The sequence below is a fragment of the Elephas maximus genome, chromosome 8 (assembly GCF_024166365.1).
Source record: "Elephas maximus indicus isolate mEleMax1 chromosome 8, mEleMax1 primary haplotype, whole genome shotgun sequence".
NCBI classification, from domain to species: Eukaryota; Metazoa; Chordata; class Mammalia; order Proboscidea; family Elephantidae; genus Elephas; species Elephas maximus.
Window position 1 is genome coordinate 98,031,910 of NC_064826.1, and position 16,456 is coordinate 98,048,365.

At 38.9% G+C, this 16,456-nt stretch overlaps 1 protein-coding gene across 2 annotated transcripts in view; it reads left to right on the plus strand.

Moving 5' to 3' along the window:
- The window catches only part of ANLN (anillin, actin binding protein), a 70,635-nt gene that overhangs the window by 11,394 nt on the left and 42,785 nt on the right, over positions 1–16,456 (plus strand). For both annotated transcript variants that reach the window (XM_049894166.1, XM_049894167.1), the window contains exons 2-4: positions 1,168–1,321; positions 3,526–3,840; positions 15,685–16,070. In XM_049894166.1, the coding sequence (XP_049750123.1) occupies positions 1,168–1,321; positions 3,526–3,840; positions 15,685–16,070 (855 nt within the window). The remainder of the gene's footprint in view (positions 1–1,167; positions 1,322–3,525; positions 3,841–15,684; positions 16,071–16,456) is intronic.

Consider the following 16,456-nt stretch of genomic DNA (forward strand, 5'->3'; position numbering starts at 1 on the left):
AGAATCTGTTTCCTCACCTTACCTTACCTTACCTTTTCCAGCTTCTGGAGGCCACCTGCATAATTTGGCTTATGGCCCCATCTTCTATTTCACATCACTCAGACCTTTGCTTCCACTGTCATATCCTTCTCTGACTCTTCTGCTTCCCTCCATTCCCTTATAAAATCTCTGTGATTACATTGGGCCTACCCACATAATCCCTGGATAATCTCCCCATCCCGAGGTCCTTAACTTAACCACATCAGCAGAGTCCTTTTGCCATAAAGATAACATATAAACAGGTTCTGGGGATTAGAATGTGAGCATCTTTGAGAGGTGTGCATTATTCTGCTTATCACAGTGGCTTAACACAGCAACTACTTTATTTGCTCATGATTTAGTGGGTCTGCTATTTGTGTTGGGCTCAGCTGGACTGTTCTTCTGTTTGTGTCCCTTGGGGTCATGCAGGAGTATGCAATAATCTGGCAGACTATCTGGGACTGGATGGTATCTGACGGCCTTAATTAACTCAAGTATCTGGTGGCTGTTGCTGCTGCCAGGCTGGCCATGAGGCTAACTTGGGCTTCTTCTCGTGGCGGCAGTATTCCAAGAGAGGAAGAGCAGAAACTGCAAGACCTCTTGAGGTCTAGGATTGGAAATCACCCAGTTTCATTTCTGTCACATTTTACTGGTCAAAGCACATTCAAGCCCAGCCCAGATTCAAGGGTAGACAAATAGATTCCGCTTCTTGATGGGAGAAGCAGCAAGAACTTGTGGCCATTTACAATTTTCTACAACTATATGCATTTTATTCCACGTTGGATGTTCCTATTGTATCTGTAATAATTTTAACATTAGCATGCTTATTGGGTGTACCCCATTGCCCATTGCCGTCAAGTCATCTCCAACTCATAGCGACCCTATAGGACAGACTAGAACTGCCCCGTAGGGTTTCCAAGGAGCGCCTGGTGGGTTCGAACTGCCGACCTTTTGGTTAGCAGCCATAGCACTTACCCACTATGCCACCAGGGTTTCCTTATTAGGTGTATCTTGGCTTAATTTCTTGGAATTTCACTTTTGAAATGTATTCAACTCTTTATTCTACATGGGGATCGGTGATTTTAGAAGATACTTGAAATTTTGTGAACCCGTGACTAAACTTGTGTTTTAACGCTCTGCTGTATGTAGAAACTGCTTGAACGAACCCGTGCCAGGCGAGAGAATCTTCAGAAAAAAATGGCTGAGAGGCCCACACCCGCAGCGAGGTCAATGATTCATGCTAAGCGAAGTAGAGAGCCGCTTTCCGAAGCAAGCAACCAGCCGCCCCCATCTGGTGGTGAAGGTAAAAGACCTTGTGGGGAGAGGAGTAAAATTTGCTTTTTTTTAAAAAGTCATTTATCTTTTGATTTAAACCCCACACATTTTGTTATACATATAGGGTCGCTATGAGTCGAAATTGACTCAACATCAATGAGTTTTATAGAAGAACCAAAGTCTCTAGGAGGCAAATATAACAGCCTCTGGGGGAAAGGTCAGCCTTCTGTTTTATTTCAGGGTTTTTATATTAAAAAGGAGCCCTGGTGGTACATTGGTTAAAGTGCTGTCCTGCTAACCGAAAGGTCAGCTGTTCAAACCCACTAGCCACGCAGGAGAAAGATGTGGCAGTCTGCTTCCATAAAGATTACAGTCTTGGAAACCCTATGGGGCAGTTCTACCCTGTTGTATAGGGTCGCTGTGAGATGGAATCGACTTGTTGGCAATGAATTTTGGGGTATCTTAGGCCTAATGCCTATCTGTCCAGAACAGAGTTTTCTTGGCAAATATTTCAAATTGACTGAGGAAACGTTATTTTCAAATTATATCTTTCAAACCCCCAGGGGAAGAAGAGTAAAGGAGCAGGGTAGCTCTTATACTGACAGCGGTGTGCAGGAACAGCTGCCCACCGAGTTCAGATGGCGTTTCTGGGTTGGGCAGAGCAACAATAGGCAGACCTGCCTGCAAATGCTTGCAGTTTAATGAACCTTTTCATCCTCTGTCTGCTGGACCAACTCTTTAGGTCTGGGGGCAAAGTTTAGGTTGTTAATCTACAGAACTGGTAGAATTAAAAGCACACACATGCACAAACAAACCCAAGCTTACCCAGAATCTTATGCTTTCCTAAATCCTGGCATCTCAGTCAGCATCACCCAACTGCTTTAATGTTTTCCTGGAGCATGGAATAGTCTGGAGATAATACATTTTCTTAGTACAACATTAAAATACTTACGTATAGAAAGAGAATGTGTTATGGAGTTCAAACCAATGTTACAGAAAAGCAGAGAAAAGGGCATGGGGTTGGCTTACAATTATTTTGGGAGCTAACCATTGAAAGAGAATGTTTTCATATATTTGTACATTTTGAAGGAGAGAGTGAAATACATTATACATATGGTATTCACTCAGGAAAGCAGAGCCCTTCGTCCAGTCCAGGATCTTCTCCCATTTTCACTATGACACAGGCTTAGGCAGTTAAGAGTTGAGTACTATGTACTTGAAAATTATTGGTTGGGACTGCGTTTTGATGCTTAAATGGAAGTATTTAACTGTAAACTTGAAGAATTCTGTATTTCCAGGTAGTGCTTCATGTGAAAATATGAACAGTTTCAAAAGATTAGAGCCATAAATGAGTTACGGAAGATTAGAAAGTCACATGATGTGTATTTAATTAAGTTGATGTTGATGAAGGCAATCATGACTTTCTACTAATATTACTCTGGTCACTGAACAAGAACTTTTGATTGGACGGCCAATGAAACTGACCTCATATGAAATTTACATTCTTACTTTAAAAAAAAAATATTATTTTCCAGATGATATTTTGTAACTATTCCTGGGTAGAAATAATATGCCTTATGTTTAGATAGCTCTTTTTTATTTTAAGAATTTTTCAAGTGTTATTCATAGAAGATTGAAATGAGAAACGTTGTCAAACATTCGTATTGATGACTAGATAATTCGGTCACTTTTCCTGGTTCCTGTCTCTTTCCTAAACCTCAGGCCAGGTGTCCTTCTACCTTTGCTCATTAGTTATTGGCCCTGAATGACTCAAAACCTAATTTCTATACTTAGCTCAGCTTGTAACTTTAGGCAGGTAATATAATTAATTTCTCTGGTCCTGGTTTTTCTTATCTTAAAATTAAAATGAGGTGGTTGGTCTGTATGATCTTTAAATCTCTTAGAGTGTTTGCTTATTCTAGTATTTTTGTTTCCTGATATTTTAAGGAGGTTATGTATACATATATGTACACGTACACATAAAGCGTTATACGTATTTCTTATCACATTTCTGATATTGGATGACCAGATTTCTCGAATATCAGATTTCTAAGTTAACTGAAAGAAAGTAGGATTTTATGTGGTTATTGTAACTAAAATCATAGAAAAGAGTAAAGAAACATGTTGGCAATGTTGAACTAATTTGTTAAATATCCGCTTCCAAGTTTTTCATGGATGCTGTGAAAAATTACGGAATTCTGAGTGTCTTTTTTTTGGCTCTTTTTAATCTAGAGAAATCTTGTACAAAACCGTCACCATCAAAAAAACGCTGTTCTGACAACGCTGCAGAAGCAGTTTCTAACTTGGAAAATAAGCAACCAGTTGAGTCAGTGTCTGCAAAATCTTGTTCTCCAAGTCCTGTGTCTCCTCAGGCTCAGCCACAGGCACCAGCTGCTGTCAGTGACTCTGTGGCGGTGCCATCACCTCCACTGGTCGCGAGGAGAGGGCTGACCTCGAGACTGGAAGGAACTGCAGCCTCCTCAGTTAAAACGCGTATGCAGAAACTTGCAGAGCAGCGACGCTGTTGGGAGAATACGGATATGACAGGTATAAATTACATGGGTAGGAGGGGCCGTAAATCTGTGTATTAAGATTCTACCTGGTATATCGAGAATTTTATTTATCAGTTAACACATGAGGTAAATGGTTTTGTTTTATCTACGTCCTGACTCTCCTCTGCTTACAAAAGGTTTCTATACCATTTTTTTTTGACTCTCCTCTGCTTACAAAAGGTTTCTATACCGTTAGTATATTTAAAAGTTGGTTGTGTTTCCATTGAAGTAAATGACATTGAGTTTCCTGATCCCTGTAACTGAATTACCTTATATTTGCAATGAAAAACAGTAGAGAACAAACTGTACTGTTAGCATTATTAGCATTGCTGACCCTTAGCTGTATATTCAAGAAATCCCATTTCATGGGTTTGCTAATAAACTTGTCCCTAAAGTATGCAATACTATTCAGTAAGGAGAGAGGAGACTTCAAAAAACAGCTACTGAGTACCTGCAAAGTGTGTCATTTTGCTAAGGTGCTGGGAAACAGATGAAATGGCCTGATCCTTGTCTTTTATAAGCCTGTAATCTGATGGGCAGCCTGAGGAGTAAATCAACAATTATGCAACAGGTTTATTTGTGCTATGATAAATTTTCCTTATCTCCTGCCTTGTTCCAGAAAAACCTTGAGGATGAGTTGTAAAAACACCTATATTACAAAACAAGAAAATAAGGAAATCAGGGTGAAGAGAAAATATGGGAAGAAAACAAGCTAAGGGTAAAGTTAGTTTATTAAATATAGGCTTTAAGGTCTTCCTCACTTGCTAGAGATGGTTCTGAACTTCTTAGCAGCCTTTACAAAGAGGCAAAACATTTTCAGTTACATGATTAATGTTTATAATAGCAGAAACTTTTTTGGCACTAAGACCTAAGAGAACTCTTCCCTGCATCCTCAAAGATGACTTTGTTAGAGCTAGAAAACATATAACGTTTCCCAAGGTAGGCAGGTGGCCTGGCTCCAGGCTCAGCTCAGTACAAGGAGCTGTAAAGTGAGACAGCACAGTACAGGCAGAAGGCTTGGTGATGACACAGTGCTCGTGAAGCTGTGGCTCTCAGCCCAATTGCTGCACCTCAGACTCACCAGACCATTGGACTCTGGAAATTCAGGGTTGCAGTAGAGCCCTAGGGTGTGCTTTTACTTTATTTTTTTAAGCTCTCTAGGTAATTCTGATGCAAAGCCAGAATTGAGAACCACTGATCTGAAAAAATCTTCAGGCAGCCTTCCATAAATACCAGTTCTTTTAATGGAAATTTTGATAAGTATTGGACAGCAGAGAGTTTATGGTTATGCTTTTTTGGCAATGATGATGATAATCTCAAGAGCAAACATGTAATTGTGTAATGTGCTAGGCATTCTCTGTGTTTTTTGGTTCTAAAATTGTATAGCATTTAATTCTTACAACAGTCTTATGAGTTATATATCACCGTTATCTTATAGAAGAGAAGACAGGTTCAGAGAGGCTAAGAAACCCATCTACGGTCAACCAGCTAAAATTCAGACCCTAGTAGTTTGACTCTAGGGCTCATACTCTTAACCTCTGTGACCTACCTGATGCCTTTTTGGCATGCAACAGGATGCAGATATTCCATGTTGTCAATGAATACCTGTTATGGACTGAATTATGTCCCCTCAAAATATAAAAAAAAAAAAATTTTTTTTTTTTTTTTTAAAATATATGTTGTAAATCCTAACTTCTGTGCTTGTGGTTTGAGCCTGGGTGGTGCAGTGGTCAAGAGCTCAGGCTGCTAACCAAAAGCTCGGCAGTTCGAATCCACCAGCTGCTCCTTGGAAACCCTGTGGGGTAGTTCTACTATGTCCTACAGGGTCACTATAAGTCAGAATCAGCTCCACAGCAAGAGCCCTAATTTTTGGTTTATGCGGGTGGTTATAATCCCATTTGGGAATGGATTGTCTTTGTTATGTTAATGAGGCAGGATTAGTATAGGGTGTGTCTTTGTCTTAAATTAATCTCCTTTGAAATATAAAAGAGATTAAACAAGCAAACAGAGGAAACAAGGGGTAAGATAGATGCCAAGACACTTGGAGATCTCCAAGGAACCAGGAAGCTGAAGCTGAGGAGACAGGGACCTTCTCCAGAGCTCACAGAGAAAGCCCTCTCTAAGAGTCACACCCTGAAATCAGACTTCTAGCCTCTTAAGCTGTGAGAAGATAAATTTGTTAAAGCCATTCACTTGTGGCATTTCAGTTATGGCAAATCAAAAAAAACCCAAAGCTTTTACTGTCGAGTTGATTCGCAACTCTATAGCAGTACTAGGTAACTAAAACAATACCTATTCATTTTCGTCGTGGATGGGGCTATTGTGTTTCTTTGTAAAGCCTGAGGAGGTCAACCAGGAAATAAATAGAAGGATGCCCTATTTCTGTTTTAGAGGAAATATCTATGGACAGAGGAGTGAAGATTTTCCTTAAACGACAATAACAACAAAAAGCAGGGTTGTAGTTTAAGACATGGTCAAAAGAACAACCAAGGCCCTAAACATTCTAGAGCATCAAGAGTTCATTACAGCAGTTGTTTTGAACATTTTGTATGCAAATGTTAACTAATGCCTACCTCAACCTTGAAAATAAATCTCAGCAAGGCATCATAGCCTGCCTTATTCTAAGCAATGAAACTTGTGAATAAAGCATTTGTAATGCTGAACAAGACTGTGGCTATACACCAATGAAATGTTTAAGGACTTATACTAAAATATAATTTATCTGAATAATTTTTTCTGACAGAGAGTAGTTAGAAGAGGTGGGGGTTTATTAAGACCAGTCCTGGAACATGACAACGAAACTGTCATCTGCTTAAAAGAGACTGCTTGTTCTAAGGACAGTGATATGACATACAAAAGGGTATTATAGGGATGGGTGTGGGCAGGGAAGCTTTTCTAGGTAGAGGCACTTAAGCTGGACCTTGAAAGGCAGCTGGCTTCCGACAGTGGAGGCGTAGGCAGAAGTAACAGCATGTGTAGAAAGCATAGAGGTAACAAGAACACAGTGTGTGTATAAAGAGTTGATATTCTGGTATACAGTGCATGTGGTAGAAAAGCAAGAGATAGATTTGAAGAAAGCAGCAGGGTCCAGATCATTGGTATTTAACCAGAAGATGGGGATGTACTGGGAGAGCCTAAGCAGGCAAGCGTTTTAGAAAGATCACTCTGGCATCAGAATTGAGTCATTGGTGAGGGCAGAGATTAGAAGCAGAATGACCAGTTAGAAGGCTAATGTTATCATCTAGGTACACAATGCTGAAGGCCTGTGAAAGTGAATAGGAGAAGCTGGATTTAAGACATTCAGGAGAAAAAATTGATAGGACTTGATGGTTAGACCGTGGAAGATGAGGCAAAGGGAGGAAAAGGCCAGACTTCTGGCCTGAATGACTGGGTAGTTGGTAATGCCATTCAGTAAGATGAGAAGGAACATGTTTGGGTCAATTTCAACTTCAAATATGTTATTAGGGGTGCCTGTGTGATAGTCAGGGAGCCCTGGTGGTGTAGTGGTTAAGTACTTGGCTGCTAACCAAAAGGTCAGTTCAAAACCACCAACCAAAGATGTGGCAGTCTGCATCCATAAAGATTACAGTCTTGGAAACCCTATGGGGTAGTTCTACTCTGTCCTGTAGGGTCATTATCAGTCAGAATTGACTCGATGGTAATGGGTTTGGGTTTTGGTTTGGGTGTGAAAGTCAGAAGGAGCCCTGGTGGTGCAGTGAATAAAGGTACTTGGCTGCTAACTGAAAGGTCTGCGGTTCGAACCCACCAGCTGCTCCATGGGAGAAAGATGTGGCAGTTTGTTTCTGTAAAGATGACAGCTTTGGAAATCCATGGGGCAGTTATATTCTGTCGTGTAGAGTTGCTGGAGTAGGAATCGACTTGATAGCAATGGGTTTGGTTTTTGGTTTGGTGCAATAGTCAAATGGAGGTTATTCAGTCAGTAGTTAGAAGGAGACCACGAAGCATTGTCCATGAAGACAGAAGAAGAAGGACAAATGATGTAACAAACGCCAAGAGAGTGAGATGTTTTAGAGAGGCCAAAAAATATAAGCGTGAAAAGTGTGTGTTGGCATCTAGTGACAACAGCAAAACCAGCTTGAGGACAGGGTGTAGCGTAAGGTCAATTGAAGTGGGCTGAGCAACGAATGAATATTGTGCAAGGAAAGAGGGCAATAGCTAAAAGGAGTGCATGTTGATGAGAGGAAGTTTTTATTTTTAAGTTGAAAGGGACTTGAGCATATTTATGTGCAAAAGAAAAAAATCTTGTAGAGAGAGAGAGGGGTATTTAGAGCAAGATCCCTGACAAGGTTTTAGAGGGAATAGAATTGAAAATTCAGACAAAGGCATAAGTCTTGGAAAGAAGGAGGGGTACCTCTTCCACTGACTGAATTTGTGCGATAGGAAGTGCCATGAATTTTGAACTCCCTAAATACACAGGCCTACATTCGTTATAAGTATCACAACATGGGGATTTATCTCCGAATGAAGTAACTGTGCCGAAAAACATTTGGTTTAGTCTATCTCTGTGCTGTCTAATATAGTAGCCAATAATGTGGCTACTTAAAATTAAATTAATTAAAATGAAATAAAATTAAGACCATCAGTCACCCTATCCACTAGCTACATGTGGCTCGTAGGTACTGTATTGGATAACACAGATATACAATAGCCCCAGCATTGCAGAATGCCTAAAGTTCTATTGTACAGTATTGGTCCAATCCTTTAGAAAAAAAATTTCATGTGGAATACATAATCTTAGATTGTGCAATATTATAGCACCATGAATTAATTCTAAGAATACAGGTAGTCCTGCCTTATGATGGGGTTCCATTCCGATGACTCTGTCATAAGTTGGTTCTGATATAAGACAAATACCTTTTTTTTTTTAGTTTTTATTATTACTGACTTTTATTATCAGTATCTTTACAAACCTGATCGTTATGTGTTTTTGGGGATTGGAAATATTACATATAAACTTGCAGTTATACTTTAATACATATATGCGTGCATACACAAAAAATATACAAATCAGAACAATTTCTGTGACAAAGAAGAAGAGTTGGGCAATGTTGGCATTTTGTCAGTTGCAGTAATAATTCCCCTTGTGGAAGGTTCTGGATCATCTGGATTATCCCTGGGAATTGGGATGGCATTTCTAGTCAGAAAATTAGTGAGAGTTGTCTGTATGGTCCTTGTCTTTTTTTCTTCATATATTTCATGGTAAATCTCACTGCTTCCCGAATCTGCAGATGGACTTTAGCAAAGCAATCAACGTTTGGGTCTATGTTTTCAAGCAACTGAAGCCCCTGATTTAGTTTGGAAAAAACTCCAGCTAATCCTTCTACTGTAAAATTTTTAGACAACTTCTCTTCTTCCTTGTCCTCATTATTTATTCTTCAGCATTTCTTTCCTCTTCAAAATCCATTAAGTCCTGATCTGTCAGTTCACCTTCTTTATGATCTATGAGCTGTTTCACATTGGCAATATCAAGTTCTAAATTCAGTGTTCTTGCCATGCAGATGATTTTTCCACTGATCACTTTCATCATATTATCCCGATCTAATGTTTGGAGCGTGTTCACATAATACGGCAGTTTTTTCCAAATCCCCTGCATGCATTTTTCCATAACTTCCTCCCAGGATACACTGAAGAATATTATAATTCTTCCAAAAATCGCATAATGTTACTGTACCTCCATCTGTTGCAGCTGTTGCCTGAGGGCACGTAGCCCGTAGATAGTATGTCTTGAAGGTGGCGATTGTACCTTGATCCGTAGGGTGAATTTCAGCTGCCTTATTGGGAAATAGATACACCACTTTCACATTTTTTTAATATAATTTTGTTGTTGTTGAGAATATACATGTATCGTTTAGTGACATTGATTACATCCCTCCAGTTGTGTAACCATTCTCACCCTCCTTTTCTGAGTTGTTTTTCCCCCGTTTATTCACTGCCCCCTAAGGTTCCTATCTAATCTTTTGAGTTGCTGTTGTCAATTTGATCCCATAGAGATTGTTCTTAAAAGAGCATGATGCTCAAGGTAGACTTTTTTTTTTTTCTAGTTAAGGTAAACTATTATTTGGTTTTAAGAAGACTTCAGGGGATATTTTTGGCTTAGGGTTTAAAGATTTTCTCAGGTCATTAGTTTCAGAGGCTCATCCAACCTTCATGTCTCCAGGAAGTCTGGAGTCCATGAGAATCTGAAATTCTGCTCAGCATCCCCCAACCCGCCCAGCCTTTTGATCAGGATTCATCTATAGAATCTTTGATGAAAATGTTCAGTAGTGGTAACCGGGCACCATCCAGGTCTTCTGGTCTCATGGCAAAGGAGGCAGTTGTTCATAGAGGCAACTAGCCGCACATTCCCTATCCGCCTATTCCTAATGCTCCTTTTGTTGTTCCAGCTAAATAGCAACCACTTGTTGTGCCTTGGATGGCCGCTTGCAAGCTTTTAAGACCCCAGGCACTATGGATCGAACTAGGAGGTAGAACAGAAGCACTAAACACATTATTAGGCTAATTAGCTAGAATGTCCCATGAAACCGTGACCTAAACCTCCAAACCAAGAGACCGAATCCCATGAGATTTTTGGTTGTACAGAAGCAATCTCAGCAGCTACTCTTATTTTTTTTGTGTAAATATACCTATCACATAACTTTTGCCAATTCAGCTTTTTACAGGTATATAACTTTTTGACAACAATTATAATAAACTGTTGTGCAACCGTAATTCATAATCAATGTGATATTTCCATCACCATTAATCCCCCCCTTCCCCCTCCCTCCCCTGGTAACCACTAATAAACTTTGTTCTCTGTACATTTGCTTTTTCTTTTTATATATGTGAGGTCATAAAATATTTGTCCTTTTGTGATTGACTTATTTCACTCAGCATAATGTCTTCCAGCTCCATCCACAAGACTTCATTTCTCCTACTGGCTGAGTAGTATTCCACTGTATATACACACCACATTTTGTTTATTTATTCATCTGTCAATGGGCATTTAATTGTTTCCATCTTTTGGCTATTGTGATCAGTGCTGTAATGAACATAGGTGTACAAGTCTTTGCTTTTAAGTCTTTTGGGTATATACCTAGGAGTAGAATTGTTAGGTCATATGATAGTACTATTTTTAGTTTTTTGAGGAACTGCTACACTGTTTTCCACAACAGCTCTACCATTTTGCATTCCTACCAGCAGTGGATAAAGGTTCCAATTTCCCCACATCCTCACCAACATTTGCTGTTTTCTGTTTTTTTTAAACTTTGCCATTCTAGTGGGAGTGAAATGGTATCTTATTGTGGTTTTGATTTGCATCTCTCTGATGGCTAATGATGCTAAGCATCTTTTCATTTGTTTTGTGGTCATTTGAATGTCCTCTGGTGAAATGTGTATACAAGTTCTTTGCCCATTTTATGATCGGGCTATTTATCTTCTTGTTGTTGTTGAAGTTTTTTTTTATTTTGTTCATTAGATTCTTGTGAATAAATGGTTTCTGAAGATATTCTCCCAGTCGGTAGCTTGTCTTTTCACTTTTTTTGTAAAATCTTTTGATGAATAGAAGTTTTAAAAAATTTTTATGAGGTCCCATTTATTTATTTTGTCTTTTGCTGTTTGTGCTTTCGTTATTATGTTAGATTACCCATTGTTGAAAGCTAGGCCTGACAGTGTTGCCCTTGCTTTTTCTTCTAAGGATTTTATTGTTTTAGTTTGCACATTTAGGTCCTTAATCCATTTTGAATTTGTTTTTGTGTATGGTGTGAGGCATGGATCCTGTTTCATTTTTCTGCATATGGCGATCCAATTTTCTCAGCACCATTTTATTGAAGAGACTCTTCTTTCTCCATCGAATGGACTTAGTACCCTTGTCAAAGATCAGCTGATCATAGATGCGTGGGTTTGTTTCTGTACTTTCAGTTCTATTCCATTGGTCTATATATATTGTTTTACTAGTACCAGGCTGTTTTGATTACTGTAGTGTGTTTTAAAATCAGGAAGTGTGAGTCCGCCTACTTTTCTCAGCTCTTTTAACATTGCTTTAGCTATCTGGCGCCTCTTGCCATTCCATATAAAGTTGAGGATTGGTTTTTCTATTTCTGTAAAGAAGTCTGTTGGGATTTTGATTGGGATTGCATTGAATCTGTACATCACTTTGTGCAGTATTGACATCTTAACAATATTAAGTCTTCTATAAACATAGTTGATAAACATGGAATACCTTTCCATTTATTTAAATTTTCTTTAATCTCTTTTGGCAGTGTTTTATAGTTTTCATTGTATAAGCCCTTCATGTCCCTGGTTAGATTTATTCCTAGGTATTTTATTCTCTTAGATGCTATTGTAAATGGAATTGTTTCCCTAATTGCTCTTTCAGATTTCTCACTGCTGGTATATAAAAACCCAACTGAGTTTTGTTTGTTGACCTTGTATCCTGCAACTTTGCTAAATTTCTGTATTACCTCTGTAAGTTTTCTTGTGGTCTCTTTGGAATTTTCTATATACAGGATCATACCATCTGTGAATAGAGATCATTTTACTTCTTTTCTTATCTGGACCTTATATTTCTTTTTCTTGTCGTATTGTTCTGGCTTAGACTTCTAATACAATATTGAATAGGAGTGGTGAGAGTGGGCACCCTTGTCTTATTCCCGATTTCAAAGGGAAAGCTGTCAGTTTTTCTCCATTAAGTATAACGTTGGCTGTTGGCTTTTCACATATACCCTGAATCATATTGAGGAATTTCCTTTCTATTCCAATCTTCCTTTAGGGTTTCCGTCAAGAAAGGGTGTTGAATTTTATCAAATGCTTTTTCTGCATCTGTTGAGATGATCATGTGGTTCTTTTCCTTTATTCTATTGGTGTGGTATATTATGTTGATAGATTTTCTAATGTTGAAGTATCCCTGCATTCCTGGAATAAATCTCACTTGATCATGATGTATGACTCTTTTAATATGCTGTTGGATCCTGTTTGCTAGTATTTTGTCGAGGATTTTTGCATCTGTATTCATAAGGGAGCCCTGTCGGCACAGTGGTTAAGAAACCGACTGCTAACCAAAAGGTTGGCAGTTTGAATCTACCAGCCGCTCCTTGGAAACCCTGTGGGGCAGTTCTACTCTGTCCTATAGGATTGTCATGAGTCTGAGTTGACTCGACGCCAATGGGTTTGGTTTTGTTTTATATTCATAAGAGATATTGGCTTGTAGTTTTCTTGTGGTATTTTTCTGGTTTTGGTATCAGGGTTATGTTTGGTTCATAGAATGAATTAGGGAGTATTCCTTCTTTTTCTGTCTTTTGGAAGAGTTTAAACAGTACTGGTGTCAATTCTTCTCTAAATGTGTGGTAGAATTCCGCAGTGAAGCCATCTGAACTTTTTATGTTGGGAGGTTTTTATTCACCGATTCAATCTCTTCACTTGTTATGGGTCTGTTGGGATTTTCTATTTCCTCTTGAGTCACTTTGGGTAGCTTGTGCACTTATCAGAATTTGTCCATTTCATTTAGGTTATTCAGTTTGTTGCCATACAATTGTTCATAATATTCTGTCATAATTCTCTTTATTTATATCAGGTCAATTGTAATGCCTCCTTTTTCATTTCTTATTTTAGTTATTTGCATCTTTTCTCCTTTTTTCTTTGTCTGTCTAGCTAAGGGTTTGTCAATTTTATTGATATTTCCAGGAACCGATTTCTGGGTTTATTGATTCTATCATTTGTCTGTTTTCGAATTTATTCATTTCTGCTGTGATCTTGTTACTTCCTTTCTTCTGGTAGGTTTAGGTTTAGTTTGCTGTCCTGTTTCTAGTTCCTGGAGTTGTTGAGTTAGGCTGTTAATTTGAGATCTTTTTTCACGTTGGCATTTACTGATATAAGTTTTCCCCTGAGTGTTTCCTTCACTGTATTCCATAAGTTTTCGTATGTTGTGCTTTCATTTTCATTTGACTCTAAGAAGCTTGTGCTTTCTCTTTTGATTTCTTCTTTGACCGATTGGTAGTTTAACAGTGTGTTGTTTAATTTCCCTATGTTTGTGTATTGTATGATTCCAGTCTTTTTAAATTTATGAGGGCTTGCTTTGTGCAGTTTCTCATCTTGATTTAGGCCATCTACCTGAGGAGGATGTCCTGGGGCATTATCAGATAGCAGCAGAATCTTGATAGGAACACTTTTTAAGGCAGTAAATCCATTGCTGTTAAGCTGATTTCAACTCATAGTCATCCTATAGGACAGAATAGAGCTTTCCCATAGGGTTTCCAAGGAGTGGCTGGTGGATTCAAACTGCTGACCTTTTTTGGTTAGCAGCCAAGCTTTTAACCACTGCACCACCAGGGCTCCTTTCAAGGCAGTCAGTATGTACTTCTGGGATAAAACAATTTGAAAACCAGTCCTTGAATAACACAATCATCACTCAGGCCTTGGAGTTACTTCTGTAGTAGACCAACAGCTTATTTTTGTCTTTGTTTTTGAGTTCTTCAGGATTTTCAGAACGATAAACAAGAAAAGGTTTTATTTAAATCCAACAGCATTTTCTCCAAGCACAGGGATGATTCTATCTTTAAATGCCTTGAAACCAGTTATTGACTTCACCTCTCTGTGAATGTAGGTCCGTTCTGACATCCTTTTCCAAAACAAGCCTATTCCATCCATGTTGAAAATATGCTGTGGTAGCTATTTTTCATCTTGTAGCTTCAACATTGGCTTTCCTGCTTCTCCAGTTATGCACACTTTGTGCAAGCCAAATCTGCATTTGAAGCGATGAAGCCAACCCTTGGGGGCATTAAAATACTCGAGGTAGTCTTCTTGCTGTTCCTTCAGGTTTTCAAAAAGGCTGCATGCTTTCATCTAAATTGTCAGTAAACTCATGAGAATCCTCTTCTGGATTTGGCCTTTTATGCAAATCAACAGCTTCTCCATCTCTTGGATTGGCCTTTGCCTCTTCTTTGTTAAAATTGTCAATTTTATGCCAATCTTTCCTTTGACTGCTTCCATAATTCTGTTATCCTTAATGATTGTCTAAAAGGTGAAATGAGACAAACCTTCCTCTCCTGCTATTTTACCGACTTTCTTTCCATTATCATAGGCCTTAACGATCTTCATCTTTATAGCCACGTCTAGAGCCTTCCTCACCTTTTTTGGGTTAGAACTTACAGCGGCATGAGTTCTTTTGCTAGACATATTATTGGGGGTATAAGCAATGTGCTATTACAGTGTGAGAAACTTGAACAACTCAGCTTCAGATTAATAGCCGATGCTTTGATGGTACAAAACGCTGAATAAGATCATGCTTTTCTACAGTGAAGTCACCATTAGTGTCGTAACAATGAAGTTGGAGTTGTAGCGGCTGTCAGGCACATGTGCAGTTCAGTTGTCTTATGTTATTAGAATTGAACATTGCCCAATTTTCCATCCTTTAGGACTCCCAGCACTGACACTGACTTCATTGTAGACCAGGCCATAGCCTGCTATACTGAAGTGTTTTGAACAGCTAATTGTAACACTGAACATCTGTGAGTGAACACCTGAGAATGATAACATCAGCAAATTACCTGCTGCAACACTGTTTATGTAGTACATGTTACTAATGATATGACGTTAAAAAAAAACAGGTGGTTGTGTGGTTTGTCAAAACTCAAATAAGTCCAGAACTACCTATATAATGGAAACGTGGTATAGCATCCATTATCCATCAAAAATATCAAAACATAGATGTAACAAGGAACTTTTTATTGGTTCTTAAACCTATTAACCTCCTTTTAGAAGTGTATATGGGGTGACACTGGTAGAATACATGACTATATATAACCCTTGAATGTGGTTTTTAATTGTTTTCTGGAAATATTTTCAGATGATAAACCAGAAAGCTCGCTGTTCTCACCAATGCCATCAGAGGAAAAGGCTGCCTCCCCTCCCAAACCACCAGTTTCAGATGCCTCAGCAACTCCACTTGGGAGAAGGGGCCGTCTGGCCAACCTTGCTGCAACTATTTGCTCTTGGGAAGATGATGTAAATCACTCATCTGCAAAGCAAAACAGTGTACAAGAACAGCCTGGTACCACTTGTTTATCCAAATTTTCCACTGCGAGTGGAGCATCTGGTAAGATCAATAGCAGCAGTGTTAAGCAGGAAGCTACATGCTGTTCCCAAAGGGATGGCGATGCCTCTTTGAATAAAGCCCCATCCTCGAGGACTGTGGATGTGTCTTCGAGTAATGCCTCCATTTCCAGCTCTGTGGTAAGTAGATGAATTTTTGATCTTTGGAGACTTTATTTTTTGTTAGGAGTGGTGATGTGAATAGGTATGTATTTTATAATATGTTTAAAGTATGTATTTTCTCCAGCCCCTGGAGAAGGACATCATGCTTAGTAAAGTAGGGGGTCATCGAAAGAGAGAAAGACCCTTGACACGATGGATTGACACAGTTGCTGCAACAATGGGCTCAAGCATAGTAATGATTGTATGGATGGTGCAGGACTGGCCAGTGTTTTGTTCTGTTGTGCATAGGGTCTCTATGAGCTGGAACCGACTTGATGGCACCGAACAACAACATGTATTTTTATGGCTCCATAGAAAGTAAAAATGATAAGTTTGAAACCCCATCCCAAGATGTAGTAGCAGTT